Raw genomic sequence first — 15,765 nt, forward strand, 5'->3', positions numbered from 1 at the left:
AGATTCCAGGGATATCAATGTTTCAGATATTGCCTACTTAATAAATTGGCCAGTTGATACATTTCATTTTAATGTAGATTTCATATAGTACCATAGCCATGCGACAAACAATGTTGACGTAACAGCATTTTTGAGCGTTTGTTACTAACGGACGGACTAACGGAGAGACATGGTGACTTATAGAGCTGCTACCCGCAGCTAAAAATAATCTTCAGACCAGGGACAGACTTAGGTTTCAGTTTTCTACTGGCCCTCCGGGCCAGTGAAATGGCAAATCTAGTGGCCCTGCAATAAATTTACTGGCCCAGCTTTTTCAATAGGTTCTACTGCAAAAATAAAACCCAACTTTTTTGTCGGTGCTTTGGGGGAAAAATCTATATCAATTTTTAATCATTTGTCATCATACAATGCATGTGTATCAATCATATCGCAAATATCAAAAAATCTAAATTATTAGATATTCCTCGTTTTCAAAATGCAATTCGATATATCTGATGTGCTCTCACAAAAAATATGTGGAAACATCACTATCCGAGCCCTTAAAGTCAAGCAAACCTTAACATTTTAATTTGTTTTGTACTGAATGTACTCAATGTAGAGAGTGTAGTCACTAGCACAAGTTCAGTCAGTAGTCCTGCCTTTTTTAGTTCCAAAAGTTTCAAACTATCATCAGATATAATTATGTAGCGCATGGAAGAGCTAATTTAGTACATAGGCCTACTACCATCGTAAAAAGCGGCCGTATATTTCCAACTTGCTAGCAACGTAAGAATAAGAATATATTAAAATATTATACAAAAAAATCATTGAATAAAGATATAAATTTCAAGTGAAAATTGTGTAAATATGACCATCGCTGATATCTTGTCTCGTAAGTGTTACATCAGGCTCAAAAATCTAGTGGCCCGCCAGGCCAGCATTGTTGGAAGTTTACTGGCCCGACGCAAAATCCACTGGCCCCGGGCCACCGGGCCACTGCTTAAATCCGTCCCTGCTTCAGACCCCACCACCACCCTTATTCCCCTATATACTGAAATAAGCACATTTTGTCAGATATTCAAAGAACAGATACATAATGAGAGGACATGTTGCTTCAAAACGTACATTTTATCCGCCCAGAAGCACTTTTCAAACACAAATTAATCATCTACTATAGAAAATAGTCTATACAATTTACTTTTCTCTGAAATTATAACACTTTGTATGCTAAGATGTCCAATATTCACCATTATTATGTTTTGATGGATCCAAGTGTGTAAAAATATTGGATCCAACACATAATAATGATAAAATTGGATGCTTTACGACAATGAGTTTTTTAACATATTGGACGAGACGTAGTCCAATATTTTAAAACTCATAGCTCGACCAATAAATATGGGCTCAATCGATCCAATTTTATATCAATATCGCATAAATATTACACAAAACTGGGTAACTTCTAATAACATAGCCATGACAAAATTAGGTTGATGTATTATTAACGGACTTGCTTAAAAAGGTATGAATCTGTAGCTGTTTATATGTGACCCATCATGACAAAACCCGTCATACGTCGCCACTTTTGAAGATACATCCCAATAAACATTACATTTTTTTTTTAAAGGAATTTTGATGGGAAAATTTTATATTTTCATGGACAAAAATTTTAGCAAATATGACAAATGATATTCCACTCATATTAGCGGTTGACTGTTTACCTTCAGGAAATCAAAAGTCTTTCCAATCATTTTTATGTGTATATACTGGACCTTATAAATCATCCTTGTATATTTAGGCCTACCTTTCAACACGTTTAATGTCACTGGTGATGCAAATTATTGTCACCTGACACTACACTTGAAAGTCTTTCTTTGATTCAAATACTGGCATTAAGGCATGTGATCGGCAGATTTGACGAATGTAACCATCCCTAAGGCCTTGCCTTCTGCCCATATACTTTCTCACTGGCTTCAGACACCAACTTTATCGCTCTTTCCACTGATTGTGTGTGGCATGGATATTTGGGTACATAGTGGGACATTTACTACATGTATATCTTTAACCTGCTCATCAGTTAGGTGCTTTGTCAGAGGTGGCTCAGTGCCTGAAATCATGCGATTGTCCAATCAGATTATGTGTCTACGAACTAGACCACTCCCACTGACTAAGAATAATGATTGGTTCCCCCAATAGGATGACTCAGTCTAGCCAATATACAATTCTATGGTACTGGTCAACACTAACACAAAAGCAATCTCAATGATAACCAGTAATTCCACTGTAATCGAGTGCACATGAAATGTACATGAAGGCTTTCAGGAATCAATGCTGCGCACTGGTTTTTATTAAAAGAGTTGAAAACCAATAATATTGATTTTCAGTGCTAATTCTGTCAACATTATTGATCCAAAATAAATCAGATGTCTGTAGTTTGTGCATACTATTGTTTGTGCTGTTATATTGATGCATCATCAAGGCAAATATATTTGTAAAAAAAATGGCTCCTGGTCCTATTTTTTTACAGTCTAACCAGAAGATACATTTTGTACTTTTGCAAGCACTACATGTATAATTTCTGAAAATCAAGAAAATATATAAATTTTCAACAATTTTTCATTTACATGAAGAGACTATAAAGTTTGATATAGCAGCTTAGAAGGCTTGGCCTAAGTTCATAATTATCAGTACTGTAGCTGAGTCCTTCCTAACTGAATCTAATGTCACTAGCATGAAAGTTCATCTTTGTTGGTAGACATCATAATTTACATAGCGTGTATGTATGAACAATTGTTCATACATACACGCTACATTTGTATATAACAGCATGCATGATTGGTCAATAGGCAGGCATAAACAACGTTTATCTGGTCATAAACAAGCAGTGCGAGAACTGATGGACGCTCGCGAGTAGGATATTACGTGCCTATGCTCGCGAGCTATTTACGCAAAGCGTGAGTGATGTACGCGATTAGACAATAATAACTGCGCACCATCTATTTTGAGGTCATTGTGTGAAATCGGAGGGTTTTGTTTTGGGCTGAGGCCCAAAACAAAACCCGACAATTTCACACAATGACCTCAAAATAGATGGTGCAAAGTTATTATTGTCATTCATTACCGTCGTTTCTAATATTTTGAACAAATCAAAATGGCATTTTCTGTTATTTTATGCCATAAAACGCTGTTTAATATAACCAGTTGTAACCTACCCTACAAAAAAATCAACCAGGCGAATATAACATTTGCGCCGACAACAAGAGCTACCAATCACAGAAGCGTGACGGCATCGCGTAGGCGTGTGCATTGCCATAACGCGTAGCTTATACACGCACGCGCGCGCAGAAGTCATTGTTGCGCGTCCGGAGTCATTGTGAGTTATTAATGACCTCGCGATTAGTGCGCGGTCAGGCAATCAATTTCTTTTGATTGGATTACAGGCTTCGCGTATCCACATATTAATGAGGTTATGAATGTTTTTTAGTTGTGGAGGAAAATAACAGCAAGCAGAATGTTGCGTATGTATGAACGGGGTTTAATATATTCATGAGCATGACTTTCATACTTTCAAAAGCCCTCGGGCATAAACAATCATTTAGTCATGAAAATATATGAATGAACCCCTAATTTAGTCATGAAAATATATATGAATGAAATAATGTTATTCACATCATTCACACCTGCAGTGCATATCTCATTGCATGATTGTGCATACTCTTTTATATTGTGCATACTGAATTTCATGCACAATGCCTAATGCCATTATCAGTTCCAATAGAGGTTATCCACTTTACTCATGTGTGACTTCTAAGAAAAGGCGCTGATTCCCGTAGTATTCCTTATTCAAAACAAATCAATTCATGACCTCGGAGTTACCTGCATGACTCTTGGCGGGCTATTTTGAAACAGTCATGGTTGCACATGCAGGTACTTCTTTTGAAAGTCCTAAACAAGGTATAGCAGTCGTTGATAGGATATGCAGCTTATAGAACACGGATAACCTCTATAATTGAAACTCCCGGCTCCGACCGGGAGTTCCAACAGCAACAGGTAATGTGTATGTGTTTGTAAAATGTAGGTATGACAGGTGAATTCAAATTTGCCATCAAACCACATCAAATTACAGCCCTTGACTTGAGTAAAGAAAGCCAAAACTGAAAATCTTTTTGTCATTTATATTAAGTAGCACTTTCCTAAGCAAAGTTACATCTTGTCAAAGATTGACTTTCATCAAAGAGATTCAGCAGAACAAAACAGCATTTCTGTGGTGTTTCTAGATCTTAGTCTCATGATGATAGTCAGCTTTTCTAACAAAATCCCTCTAAAATTCCATGTGCGATTGACTCATCACCAAAAAAAATCATATATTTGGGTCAAGTGAAGTATAGACAACATGAAAGAAAATGAGCAAGGTACACCAACTTGATGTGGGGAAACAAGTAAAATACAGACTAGACAATATGCAGGGGGGTGGGGCAAAACCAGCAAATGTACGCATAGGAAGTAGGTAAAGTTCGATAGCCAAAAATAAACTTTCCAAGGCTCACAAAAGTGCTAAACCTGCAAAAACAACAAGGCAGGATCAATGATGTAAATCACTGTGCACATAAACAGACTCGGTAAACCATGTAGGCACAAAAACAGGCAAAGTTTGATGTTCAAAAATTGCCAATTTCAGAGCCAGACAACATATTTATGTAGGTTTCCTTGAGCTAGCTGTTCTTTTAAATTTCTTAAATTTCTATGCAAATATATATTTTGTGTTTGGGCCCCGGTTTAGGCCATTTTGGCTGACGGGTGTGTTATTAACTGAGGTTTGCCTCTCATACCTATTTAATGTGCATATACACACTTGGCCATCGGTACGAAGAAATCGTTGCTCCAAAAATGACTGCGAATTACACATTTGTAATCATTTTTCACCACAAATTGACAAAATATGATATGAAAACACAGCAATGTATGAATATATGGCATGGTCGCGCGATTTGTAGTAACTACAAATTTCGAACGTTTAAGGACTTGTTCTCAAGGGTGCATACCACTAAATCCGCCTGTGAAGCGGTTTCCGGTAAAAGTTTATCACGACTATAGTCCCAACTTTGCTTAAAAATTGTGCAAAATCGGTACAATATTAACAATTTTAGTGTTGCAAATCGTGTTTTGCTAGAACTTGTGAATGTGATCTCTACTAATTTGAACAGAAAACGCGAAAATTTGAGTGATGTTAACGATGATGGGCACATGAACACACGAGGTCAAAACGTGGTTAGCAGTCGGATGTAAACACGGGAAAATCGGGCCTTTTTATAGCGCTATTTTTCTCAAAAAGTAGACCTAAAATATGGTGTCATTTTCAGATGTGTTATGCAGAATTTTGTTCTGAGTAAGATGATATCAAATATATATTTCAAAGTAAGACGTAACTCGACTTATAGCCTAAAACGTGACCCCTATTTTGCACGTAAAGTCTATGGAAAGCTATTTTGTGGCATGTACCCTCAAGTTGTAGGTACTCCCGTAGGGTGCCTCCAGCGTTTTATTTTGGCAAGTTTGCATTAGTAATAGTGTATCTAGTAAAATACTCAAGTGTAGAAACATGTGTCACTGATGTACATGTCATCTGTGATTGCTCAACTTATTCTTATTTCCAAAGAAATATTCAAAAAGATGATTTCTGAGTGATTTTTATGAGCAGCGAAAAGTCCACTCCATGACTATGTACATGTGAATATGGTGATGAATTAGAGAATAAACGATGGGAATTTTTATTTTGCCTATCCTCTCCCGTGTGATAGACGACAGGCAGGTCCAATATTTTGAGTAGTGGATGCCGCCGCCGCAGCCGGTATCCACTAGTCTATGCATCCAGCGCGATACATACGCGCACCTCTACACACGTGTTACGCATTATCAAGGCGCATGATGGCGTGGGGTCGTCTCACGGCCTGATAGACGACACCGAAATCATGCGATTGTCCAATTAGAAATGTGTCTACGAACTAGACCACTCCCACTGACTAAGAATGCACGTTAAATCGCGGCGCCAGATACACGTAGCTCCTTGGAACTAAAGGTCTGAGCCGTGAGTTCCAATTATTGGAACTAGGCCAGGGCTAGACTATCTAGGCATGGTCTGGAGAGGTCAAACAGGTTGTTAATTATTGTCAATATTAATATTTTGTGACATTTATATTTTATAATGAAAACAATTAACACTGAAACTTGAGAACAAGTCCTCAAACGTTCGAAATTTGTAATTACAACAGCATTACTAATGTGTGCATGCTAATCACTCTATGGCAATTTAGTTCCACGGTTGTTTGATGGGATCATTTATTAGTTTTTCAAACAAAACATCATTTACAACCAAATTTTAGGCTTAAACAGCTAAATGTGATATCATCCTCTTGATCTTGATCTTGATTTAGTACTGGCCAACACTCCTCCTGGAGTCAGACAGTCAGGGAATGTGCGTGCGGTGTGCTTGGTTAGTCTTGATGCTTCTCTTTGATATGGTTGGCTACAGCTTCTTTAAACTGTGGTATGTCTTCTATTTGGGTTATTTGTTCAGGTAAATTGTTCCAGTTAATAATTGTTCGGGGAAAAAATGAAAATTTCAAGCAGTCTTTGCTAATGTATACAGATGCTTGTGAGTCATTCTCAACTTTAATTTGCCCTCTTTTACAAAATTATTCACTTTTATAGCATTTTTACAGCTTTTTCGGATATAAAATGTATCTATTATTGACAAAATTGGTGGCGCTATTTAGATACTGGTAATTACTCTTTCAAGTTTTTAATACAAATAATTCCTTTTATTGTTTGATAAAATATGTTTATAAAATTTCCTTGTTGCTTGTTTCACATATTCCAGCTGTTTTAATGGCAGTATTAATCACCTACCCTTTGCAAATAAAGAAATATGATTTAGGATAAATAGCGCCATCTATAGTTTGCATTTAGTTAATAATGAAGCCAATTATATATACATCAAACAACCGTGGTTCACCACGTAAACTTGTATGGCTCAAAATTCGGACCGCTCGCCATTAAGTTTACTGCTTTCTGTGTTTTGAAATTTGTTGACGTTTTAATGATCCCCGATCGATTATTTTAGCTGTGTCACATCACGTGCATGATGCTAGTACAATGTAGGTACCAGCCAAACTTCAGAAAACAAAAATCACGATCGCCGATAACGATGTGATATGGGACTTACATAGGATTACAGAGATATTTCTTGCCAAAATTTGACCATTTCTAGGACTAGGTAGCTTGGCCCTACTTTCTTTGCGTATATTAAAAAGGACAGTCTTAAAGGTGGGTAACCCTATTGGTTTTGGATATGGATTGTCTTTAAAATTACATAATAATATCAAATATCGCCCCTTTATGCTGCTTTGTGAAAAACGAGAGCATTTTCAGCGTAAATGTGAATAAATAGCCAAATTTGCAATCCAATACCTTGGTATACGTGAATTGCATTCTGGGCAGGCAAGCAACAACAACAATTCCCGTTCAGTATGACGAATGCTGACATGCTGTACAATGCCGGCCCGTATTGAACGGAAAATATTTGTTGTTTTTTTTTCGTACCGTTTCAGAAAAAAAGGAAACAAAATATATTTCCCCTTGCAATATGTACATTTCAAATGAATATATAAAAAGGTTTTGGTTAAAAATGGAGAGGAAAAAAATCTTCCGATACCGGATTTTGAACCGGGTACCTCACGGGTGAAGCATGATGCGCTAACTAATTGAGCTATTCGCCCACTACGTCCGGACGTGGAAGTTTTATAAATATATCGGTTTACCGTCTCCTCAGCAGTTAGTGTGGTTCGCTTTTTCACAGAATGTATGACGTGAAACCAAAGTAGCTGTTGAGGAGACTCATGATTCGCAATTCATCCCGTACCCAGAAATCCGAAGTAAGTTCTAGTATTTGGTCACGTGTCATATGGTGGGGCACATTTGCGTTACAAACACTGATTTTGATCATTTGTCTTCATTTTCACTTATATTGATACATGTCTAAAACTATACATCTCACACCAGCAAAACTATATACATTTTTGGAAAGCTAATGTTCCAAGGAATCCAACAATGCAAAATTGATGTTGGTATACAGGGTGTGTAAGAAAATATATAGGGTGATATCCTGAAAAAAAAAATTTACTAGAAAATTGATAATTTATTGCATTTGCTACTGATATGGAATACCTCTAATGTAATCTAATTTTGTGGCAGGCAACACTATGAGCTTTAATAAAATGTATACTTTTACTATGTTATGATTGGCCAAAGTGGTGATACAGGGTGTGAAAATGTACGTAACTTTACGCACCAAATGTTGATTACATTTTTGAAAATATTTTCTTTAGAGTGTCCTACATTTATTTTAACTGCATATTTGGATTCCCTGGGTAAAATGCTTTCCAAAAATGTATACTTTTCCTATCTTAGGGTGTATAATTCTCAAGTAACAACAATTTAAAGCCAAAACGACCGTTGTGACTGAAAATCTTGGCATTTGTGTGTAGTGAATAGGGAAAAATTGTGGATCTTGTGACTTGCGGTTCTCAGTGAGTACTTGAAAACATGAAATAGATCAAACTAATAGTTGAATATGAATAATGAATGAACAAGCTTTGATTTGAGATATGATTTGCATGTATAGCACAGAATTTGGCAATGATAAAATTTAAAATTCAAAAAGATATCATGTTTCCACAACATTTCTCATAGAGATTGCACATACTCCTCTACCGCTTATCCTCTACCGCTTATCCTCCAGGTTTATCCTCGTTAACATTTTAATATTTTTCACTAATTAAGGGGTACTACACCCCTGCCCAATTTTGAATTCTCAAAATGGTCTGCCAAAATCGCTTGCCCCCCCTTTGGCCGTGCCAAAAACCTTTGCCCCCCCCTTCGACGTGCTAAAAAACCTTTGCCCCCCCGTTAAACGTGCAAAAAAACTCTTTGCCCCCCCCCCTTACACATGCAAGATTTTGGGGAACCCGAATTTAAAACCTTAAATTGTCTTAACATATAATGCGGCGAAAGCGAAAGCAGGACATTTTGCATATTCGAACGTGTTCATAACGCTTTTCCCACGCCTTTTAGGGCGTAATATAGAAACAGTGCCCAAAATATCTGTGCCAAAATTGCTTGCCCCCTTTCGACCTGCCAAAATTGCTTGACCCCCTTTCGACCTGCCAAAAATGCTTGCCCCCCCCTTTGGCCTGCCAAAAATCTTTGCCCCCCTATAATTCACCCTGGGGTACACATAATTATTGCACCACCCCTAAGTAAGTAAATGTGCAACGCTTTTGATGTTTTGTTGGGAGACTGGGAGGGATCAGAACAAAAAAATGATGGAGCCTATTCTTGACTGTGTAATATTCCTTCAACCAGCTGCCGTGCGGTAACAGTCTTATACGATGGACAGATAGTATCAGTTTGTGAATGAGGACATCGTATAAGTTCCTAAGTTGTACTAATCTGTAAAAAAATGGCAATTTATCAATCCCATAAATAATTTACAATTTTACAAAAACAAAAATCATCACAATTACCTTCGAAAAACTTCCTCTTAGAATACGACTTACCAAAAATAAAAAGTGAACACCACAGCTCCGGAAATCCTATGATTTCTTGTGTTAATTTACTAGTTATTGTCTCTTGAATGGTTTAAAGTAGCAGCTTTTCTGAACAGGTGTTGTTGTTGTTCCGCATTGCCGAGATTGGAAATTGATTTCGCGAAAATCATGATCATCACATATGGTACCAAGCATTGCATAAGCTCCCATTTCTTGTGCATGAAAAGAAAAGTAACGGGCTTCACCAAAATGAAAACGGACAGATTTCGTGGAAGTCCATTTAAATTTAGTGTTTCTATAATTATTTCATTCGAGAGATCGAGGGCGCTATTTTAAATTATTCTCAAGTGGTATGCGGCATGATTGAATAACTGGAATGAACAGAGACGGCAAAACCGTGGCTCACTCGTATGGCACGTATTTTGTAGCTTTTTGTCCAATAAACTAGAGAAGACTGGTTTCCTCGGTGAAGAGGAAGCGGGAGGGGCGGAGACACCACCCCCTAAATTTGCAAGGGGGAACATCCACCCCTAAATATCATAACAGAAGAAAACTAATAAAAGCTAACTACCGGGCTATAAAGGGAGTGTTCATAAATACTTTGGTGGCGGGGGGGGGGTGGAAAATATTGGGGGGGGTCAAACAGTTTTGGTTACTAAAGGAGGGGGTCAAAAAAGTTTTAAACAAGAAAATACCAAAAGAACAAGAGCATACACAATGTTTGCGCGCTACGCACGCATAGTGCACCAATAAAGCCCTTTTTTACACCGATTATGGCCAAAAAAATAGTGTATAATACATTTTTTGGCGCGCTACGCGCGCTCATTACCGGCAGCCCATTAAAGCCTTTTTGGAATCTCAACGACTTTACATGTATTCTACAGTAGCTATAAGAAAATGGTATATGTAGGCCCTATGATGTCATGTATGTATCCCACTGATAATACGGGTCGAATTATGAGGGGCGCAGAATCGATGCTATTAGGCCTAAGCGGTAAACCTGCTATGGAAATTACACTTGATAATAACACTAAGGAAACTAATTTGCAAATAGCACTAGTGTTTGGGTGTCCCATTTAAAGCTCTGAGACATACAGATGGCTCCAAAAGCTTCCAAAGCAGATCCCGCATGCTTTGAAAGACCACCGTAACAGTAAAAACATTTATTCGTTTGTCAGTTCGTTCGTTCGTTCATTCAGTCGTTCGTTCGTGCAAGCGTTTGTTCGTTCAAGTTGTTCGTTCGTTCATTCATTCATTCATTCATTCATTCATTCATTCACTCATTCCCCGGCCCCCCAACTCAACACAAAAGTTGACAACCATGAGAGTTACCAAATTGCGCGGAAAATGGGTTATTTTTTTACCAGTAGCAAGGACCTTGAAATTGGCAAAATAGGGGATATTTAATTTGTACTGTCCGTGAAATTTGACAGTGAAATTAGCATAATAGGGGTATTTAATTTGCACTGTCCGCGAAATTTTGATAAAATCCAGAAATTTTATGTCAATATTTAGTGTCATTGATAAGGGGTGTTTGAAATTCTAATCATTGAAAGCGGGTGTTTCAAATTCTAGTCATTAAAAAACGCAAAAAAGGGGTTGTTTTTGGCCATATTTTGTCCTCGATTTTGCATGAAAAAGGGGGTAAATTTGATGAAAAATCATTGCAAAAGGGGCTTTTGAAAGATTTGGTAACTCAGGCTCATGGTTGTCAACTTTTGTGTTGAGTTGGGGGGGCCGGGACTCATTCATTCAACAATTCATTCATTCATTCAACAATTCATTCATTCATTCATTCCTGAATTCATTCATCCATTCATTCGTTCATTCATTCATTCACAGGCCCGTACGCAGGGTGCGACTTGAACCCTCCCCCAAAAAAAAAATTGCAAAAGTATATAAAGTCCCAAAATATAAATATCACAATTCGCGAGTGTAGAGCAGGGTGGTAAATAACATGTTAACTGGGTGGGCATTTGCCCACCCAGTAAAATATTTTGCCCACCCAGTAAATTCAACTTGCCCATTGCCCAAAATTGCCCACCAGTAAATTATTTTGCTCACAAAAATGTGGGCACCAAATAATAATTATCATAAAACTAGTACCATGGTGCATCTCTTGAAGTTTGCATTATGATTAATTTGTAGAATAATGAAAGTGATGTATCTTCCAATTTACTCATTTACAATGTTTACAACTTCGGAGTAGGAATTATTATCATACAGTAGGTAATGGTAAATAAAGGAAGCTAGAAATTCATATTATTCCACACAAAATCCATTGAGTCCATAAATTTGGATTCTGAGGTATGTTTTAAAATAGACTTGAAACATTATTTGAAAATTAAGCCAGATATACTGGCTCATTTTCAAATCTTTGAGTATGCACAAATTGGTAATAGTATTATAATTAGGAAAATAATTTCCTACAATGCAATCAATCTAAACTTTAAATGTTGAAAGAATACATAATATTTTAAAAAACTTTTTCATTATGATTGGGAAATAGGTCAATATAATTCAGGGTTGGCCGTATATTTTTTGCCAAATTCTGGTAAATTCATTTTACTCTATACAGTCTTGGTGGAAAATACCGAGGAATACTAACTTATACCACAGAGATGCCACTTTGGGCTACCTAAAACAAAAACCCTGGAACTTTGTGGGGAAAAAAACCGCCTGAAATAATGTGTCCATTTGGATAAAAAAAACCTTAAAATTGGCTTGAAGATATTAAAAGTGCGGAAATTTTGACTTTATAAAAGAAGGAATTCATGCAAAAGAAGGAAAAGTGGCATCTCTGATACCGGAAATTACTTGGAAATACCTGTAAACATTGAAACTACTAATAAATATCTGGTCAAATAGTGCCGTTTGGCAATACTTTGGTAATACCGTAAATCCTCGTCTACAAGCATAGGCCTATAGAGTGCTCCTGATGAAAGCTAAAATAACTCAGGCGCCAACAGGTTTACATTTCCGAAAATCAAAACGCCTGGATCCAATTAATTACCGCTGCCCACCCAGTAAATTATTTTCTCTAATTTGAGGGCAAATATAAATTAAATTGCCCACGCAGTAAATTATCCACCTCCCTGGTGTAGAGAGCAAAAAATCAGGCTTTTTACGCTTTTGGGAATCAGCACCCCCCCCCCCCACAAAAAAAACCAAAACCCTGCCTGTTCATTCATTCTGGCACTTGACAGCAGTAGGGTTTTTTTGGGGGGGGGTCGATCAGGCCTGTGACGAGTACCGAGTGACGAGCTCCGATCCGGGGACGAGCTGAACTAACTGCGTATATTTTTATCAGGTAGATTTTTATGGTATAAAAACACCGTAATGGCCGTGCAACTTCGCGAAAACTGTCCATTTTAATGATTTGCTAATCTTAAAATGTTAGCTAATGTCTATAAATTACTTTTTCAAACCCAATAAGTACATTTACGGACATTTAAAAAATATTAATATTATTTGATAATTTAAGATTATGCCAATGAATGTGTAGTTTATGAAAATTTGGTAAAATATGAACTAATATAAGATCTATGATTGAACGAGGTCAATATTTTCACTCCCATAATGCATTTGTAACACATAGCAACAACAAACGTCAATTCATAAATTATGGCTGACCAAGAGGACAGGTAAATGCGTGTTTTTCTAGTTATAACCAATACTGGTTACATTTTGTAATTTATAGTTAGAATATACTTTCCTATTTGATTTTGATCTGAGATAAGTAACGGTAGATACTTAATTGGTTGCTCAAAAATGTCTTCAAAACATTAAACTTTTTTAAGCTTACTCAAACTCAGTCTCCCACATGCACAGTCATGTCAGTCTCAGTGCAGTGCCAGTGATGTACTGCACTACTCTTCTACTTCTACAACGATACTCGACAGGATCCATAAGTAAGGATGTAGTGTCAAGGATGTATTGGTAATTCCATGTACTCATTTGCACCTACCATGCATGTACACTATTACATTGCGGACAATCCTCCGACTCAGTTTTGAATTGATCTATTTTTTTTTCCAAACGCTGAGGCTGAGCCTATCTATCTATCTGCCGGTGAGTACCTCCCTCAACTTGAGGATTGTCGCACTTGGGTGCAAAGGTGCTGGATCACGGAACAAATATCAAGCGAAAGGTGCCAAAACAAAACTGGTGCTGGAGAGTGCGAGTAAAAAGCCTGGTGGAGCTGGTTAACGGAGAGTTAGTGGCTTCAAGCGGGTCCTGAAGATCTCCAGGGACTGGGCTGTGACCACTGATGCTGGTAGCGTGTTCCAAATGCAGATAACACTAGGAAAGTAGCTGTGCTGGAAAGATTGGATCCTACAGTGCTGTTGCTTGAACTGGTGCTGATGACCTCTGGTTGATTCGGTTGATGGGAAAAGATATGGTGGGGCTGCTGGTATGGCAACTAGGCCGTGGATGATTCTGTATAGCATGATGACTTTGCTGTGTGCCCGTCGTTCATACAGAGACTGCCATTGGAGACTTGCCAACATCTGTGACATTACGCTGTGTCTTTGGTTGTAATCGGACTTCACAAATCTGGCGGCACGTCTTTGGATCATGTCAATCTGGGCCACCTGATCTTTTGTATGAGGGTCCCATACCGAGGAAGCAAACTCCAAAGTAGGGCTTACGTAGGTCTTATATGCCTTCTCCTTGATGTTTGGTGGACACTTCCTCAGGTTACGACGTAAAAAGCCAAGGGTGCTGTTACTTTTCTTCGAGATGTTGCTGACGTGCGGTTTCCAACTCAGATGTATGGTAACGCCGAGGTATTTGGCCTCATCTACAGTGCGAAGTGCTGACCCATGAATTGTATACTGGGCTCCTAGGATGTTATTTCTTTTGTTGGATATTCTCAGGACCTCACATTTGTCGGCATTAAAGGACATCAGCCATTTCTTCTCCCACTCATTGAAGGTTGTTCAGGTCATTTTGAAGGATGGAGATATCATCTTGTGACTCGATGGTTCTATACAGGAGGCAGTCGTCGGCAAAGACGCGAACACTTGATGATACATGCTCTGGTAGGTCATTTATAAACACTAGGAACAACAGGGGGCCCAGGACAGTGCCCTGGGGTACCCCTGAAGTGACGCTTGCCAGGCTGCTCTTCTTCCCCTCGATGGTGACTTGTTGTGTACGTCCTGTCAGAAAATCACGAATCCAAGAGTGTAGATGACCACGGACTCCATAGTGGTGAAGCTTCTGGAGAAGGCGCTCATGCGGGACTCGATCGAAAGCCTTCGAAAAATCGAGGAGGATGGTATCAATCTGGTGTTCGTCACGAAGTCCTTCAGCCAAGTCGTTGATGGTTAACAACAGCTGTGATTCGCAAGATCGCCTCTTCCTGAATCCAAATTGGGTTTCTGCCAGAAGACCATGGTTGTCCAGGTGATGAATTATTTGGCTGTGAATGATGTGCTCGATGGTTTTACAAACAATGGATGTGAGTGATATTGGCCGGTAATTCTCGGGCTTATGTTTTATATATCACCCTTTTTAAAGATGGGTGTTACATTTGCTGACTTCCACTCACTCGGGATCCTTCCCTGGTGAAGCGTGGCTTTGAAGAGCAGGGTGAAAACAGGAGCTAACTCCTCTGCACACTCTTTCAGCAGATACGCTGGCAGGTTATCTGGGCCGCAAGCTGTGTGTGGTTTAATCTGTGACAGGAGCTTCTACACACCTTCACATTTGATTTCAAAGGATGGAACAGGAGGGTGAGGACTTCTGCCAAGGTCAGGTAAGGAAGACGTATCCTCATCAGTGAACACTGAGACAAACTGGTTGTTTAGCAGGTTTGCTTTAACTGTGCCATCACTTTGAAGAGTACCATCCTTCATAAGGGGAGCTACACCAGAGCTATCACAGCGCTTGCTTTTGATGAAGGACCAAAATCTTTTGGATTACTATCCACATCATCACATAACATATCACCAATGTAATTATTGTATGCTGATCTACAGTCTCTTTGCATTGTTTTCTTCAGTTCTTTGTAATGAGTCCAATCACTCTGCTTTTTTGACTTACTGGCCTTTTTGTGAGCTTCTAGACAAACTTTTGAGGTGACGATTAATCCAAGGTTGACTAAACCTGGTGGTGGACAACTTAGATGGGACCATAGTGTCCAAGACTCGGTGCAGCTCAGTAGTGATTTGAG

At 38.4% G+C, this 15,765-nt stretch overlaps 2 protein-coding genes across 2 annotated transcripts in view; one reads left to right on the plus strand and one right to left on the minus strand.

The window, feature by feature from the left end:
- The window catches only part of LOC140164924 (TBC1 domain family member 16-like), a 57,854-nt gene extending 48,122 nt beyond the window's left edge, over window positions 1-9,732 (minus strand). Inside the window, 1 exon segment of the mRNA XM_072188322.1 lies at window positions 9,594-9,732. The gene's annotated coding sequence lies outside the window, so the exon portion shown is untranslated.
- Window positions 9,733-13,140: 3,408 nt separating this feature from the next.
- LOC140164925 (coiled-coil domain-containing protein 40-like) overlaps window positions 13,141-15,765 on the plus strand; it is a 40,168-nt gene continuing 37,543 nt past the window's right edge. The window contains 1 exon segment of the mRNA XM_072188323.1: window positions 13,141-13,228. Within this exon segment, the coding sequence (XP_072044424.1) occupies window positions 13,209-13,228 (20 nt within the window). The 5' untranslated portion in view covers window positions 13,141-13,208.

Source organism: Amphiura filiformis, chromosome 11 (genome assembly GCF_039555335.1).
Source record: "Amphiura filiformis chromosome 11, Afil_fr2py, whole genome shotgun sequence".
Classification (NCBI taxonomy): Eukaryota; Metazoa; Echinodermata; class Ophiuroidea; order Amphilepidida; family Amphiuridae; genus Amphiura; species Amphiura filiformis.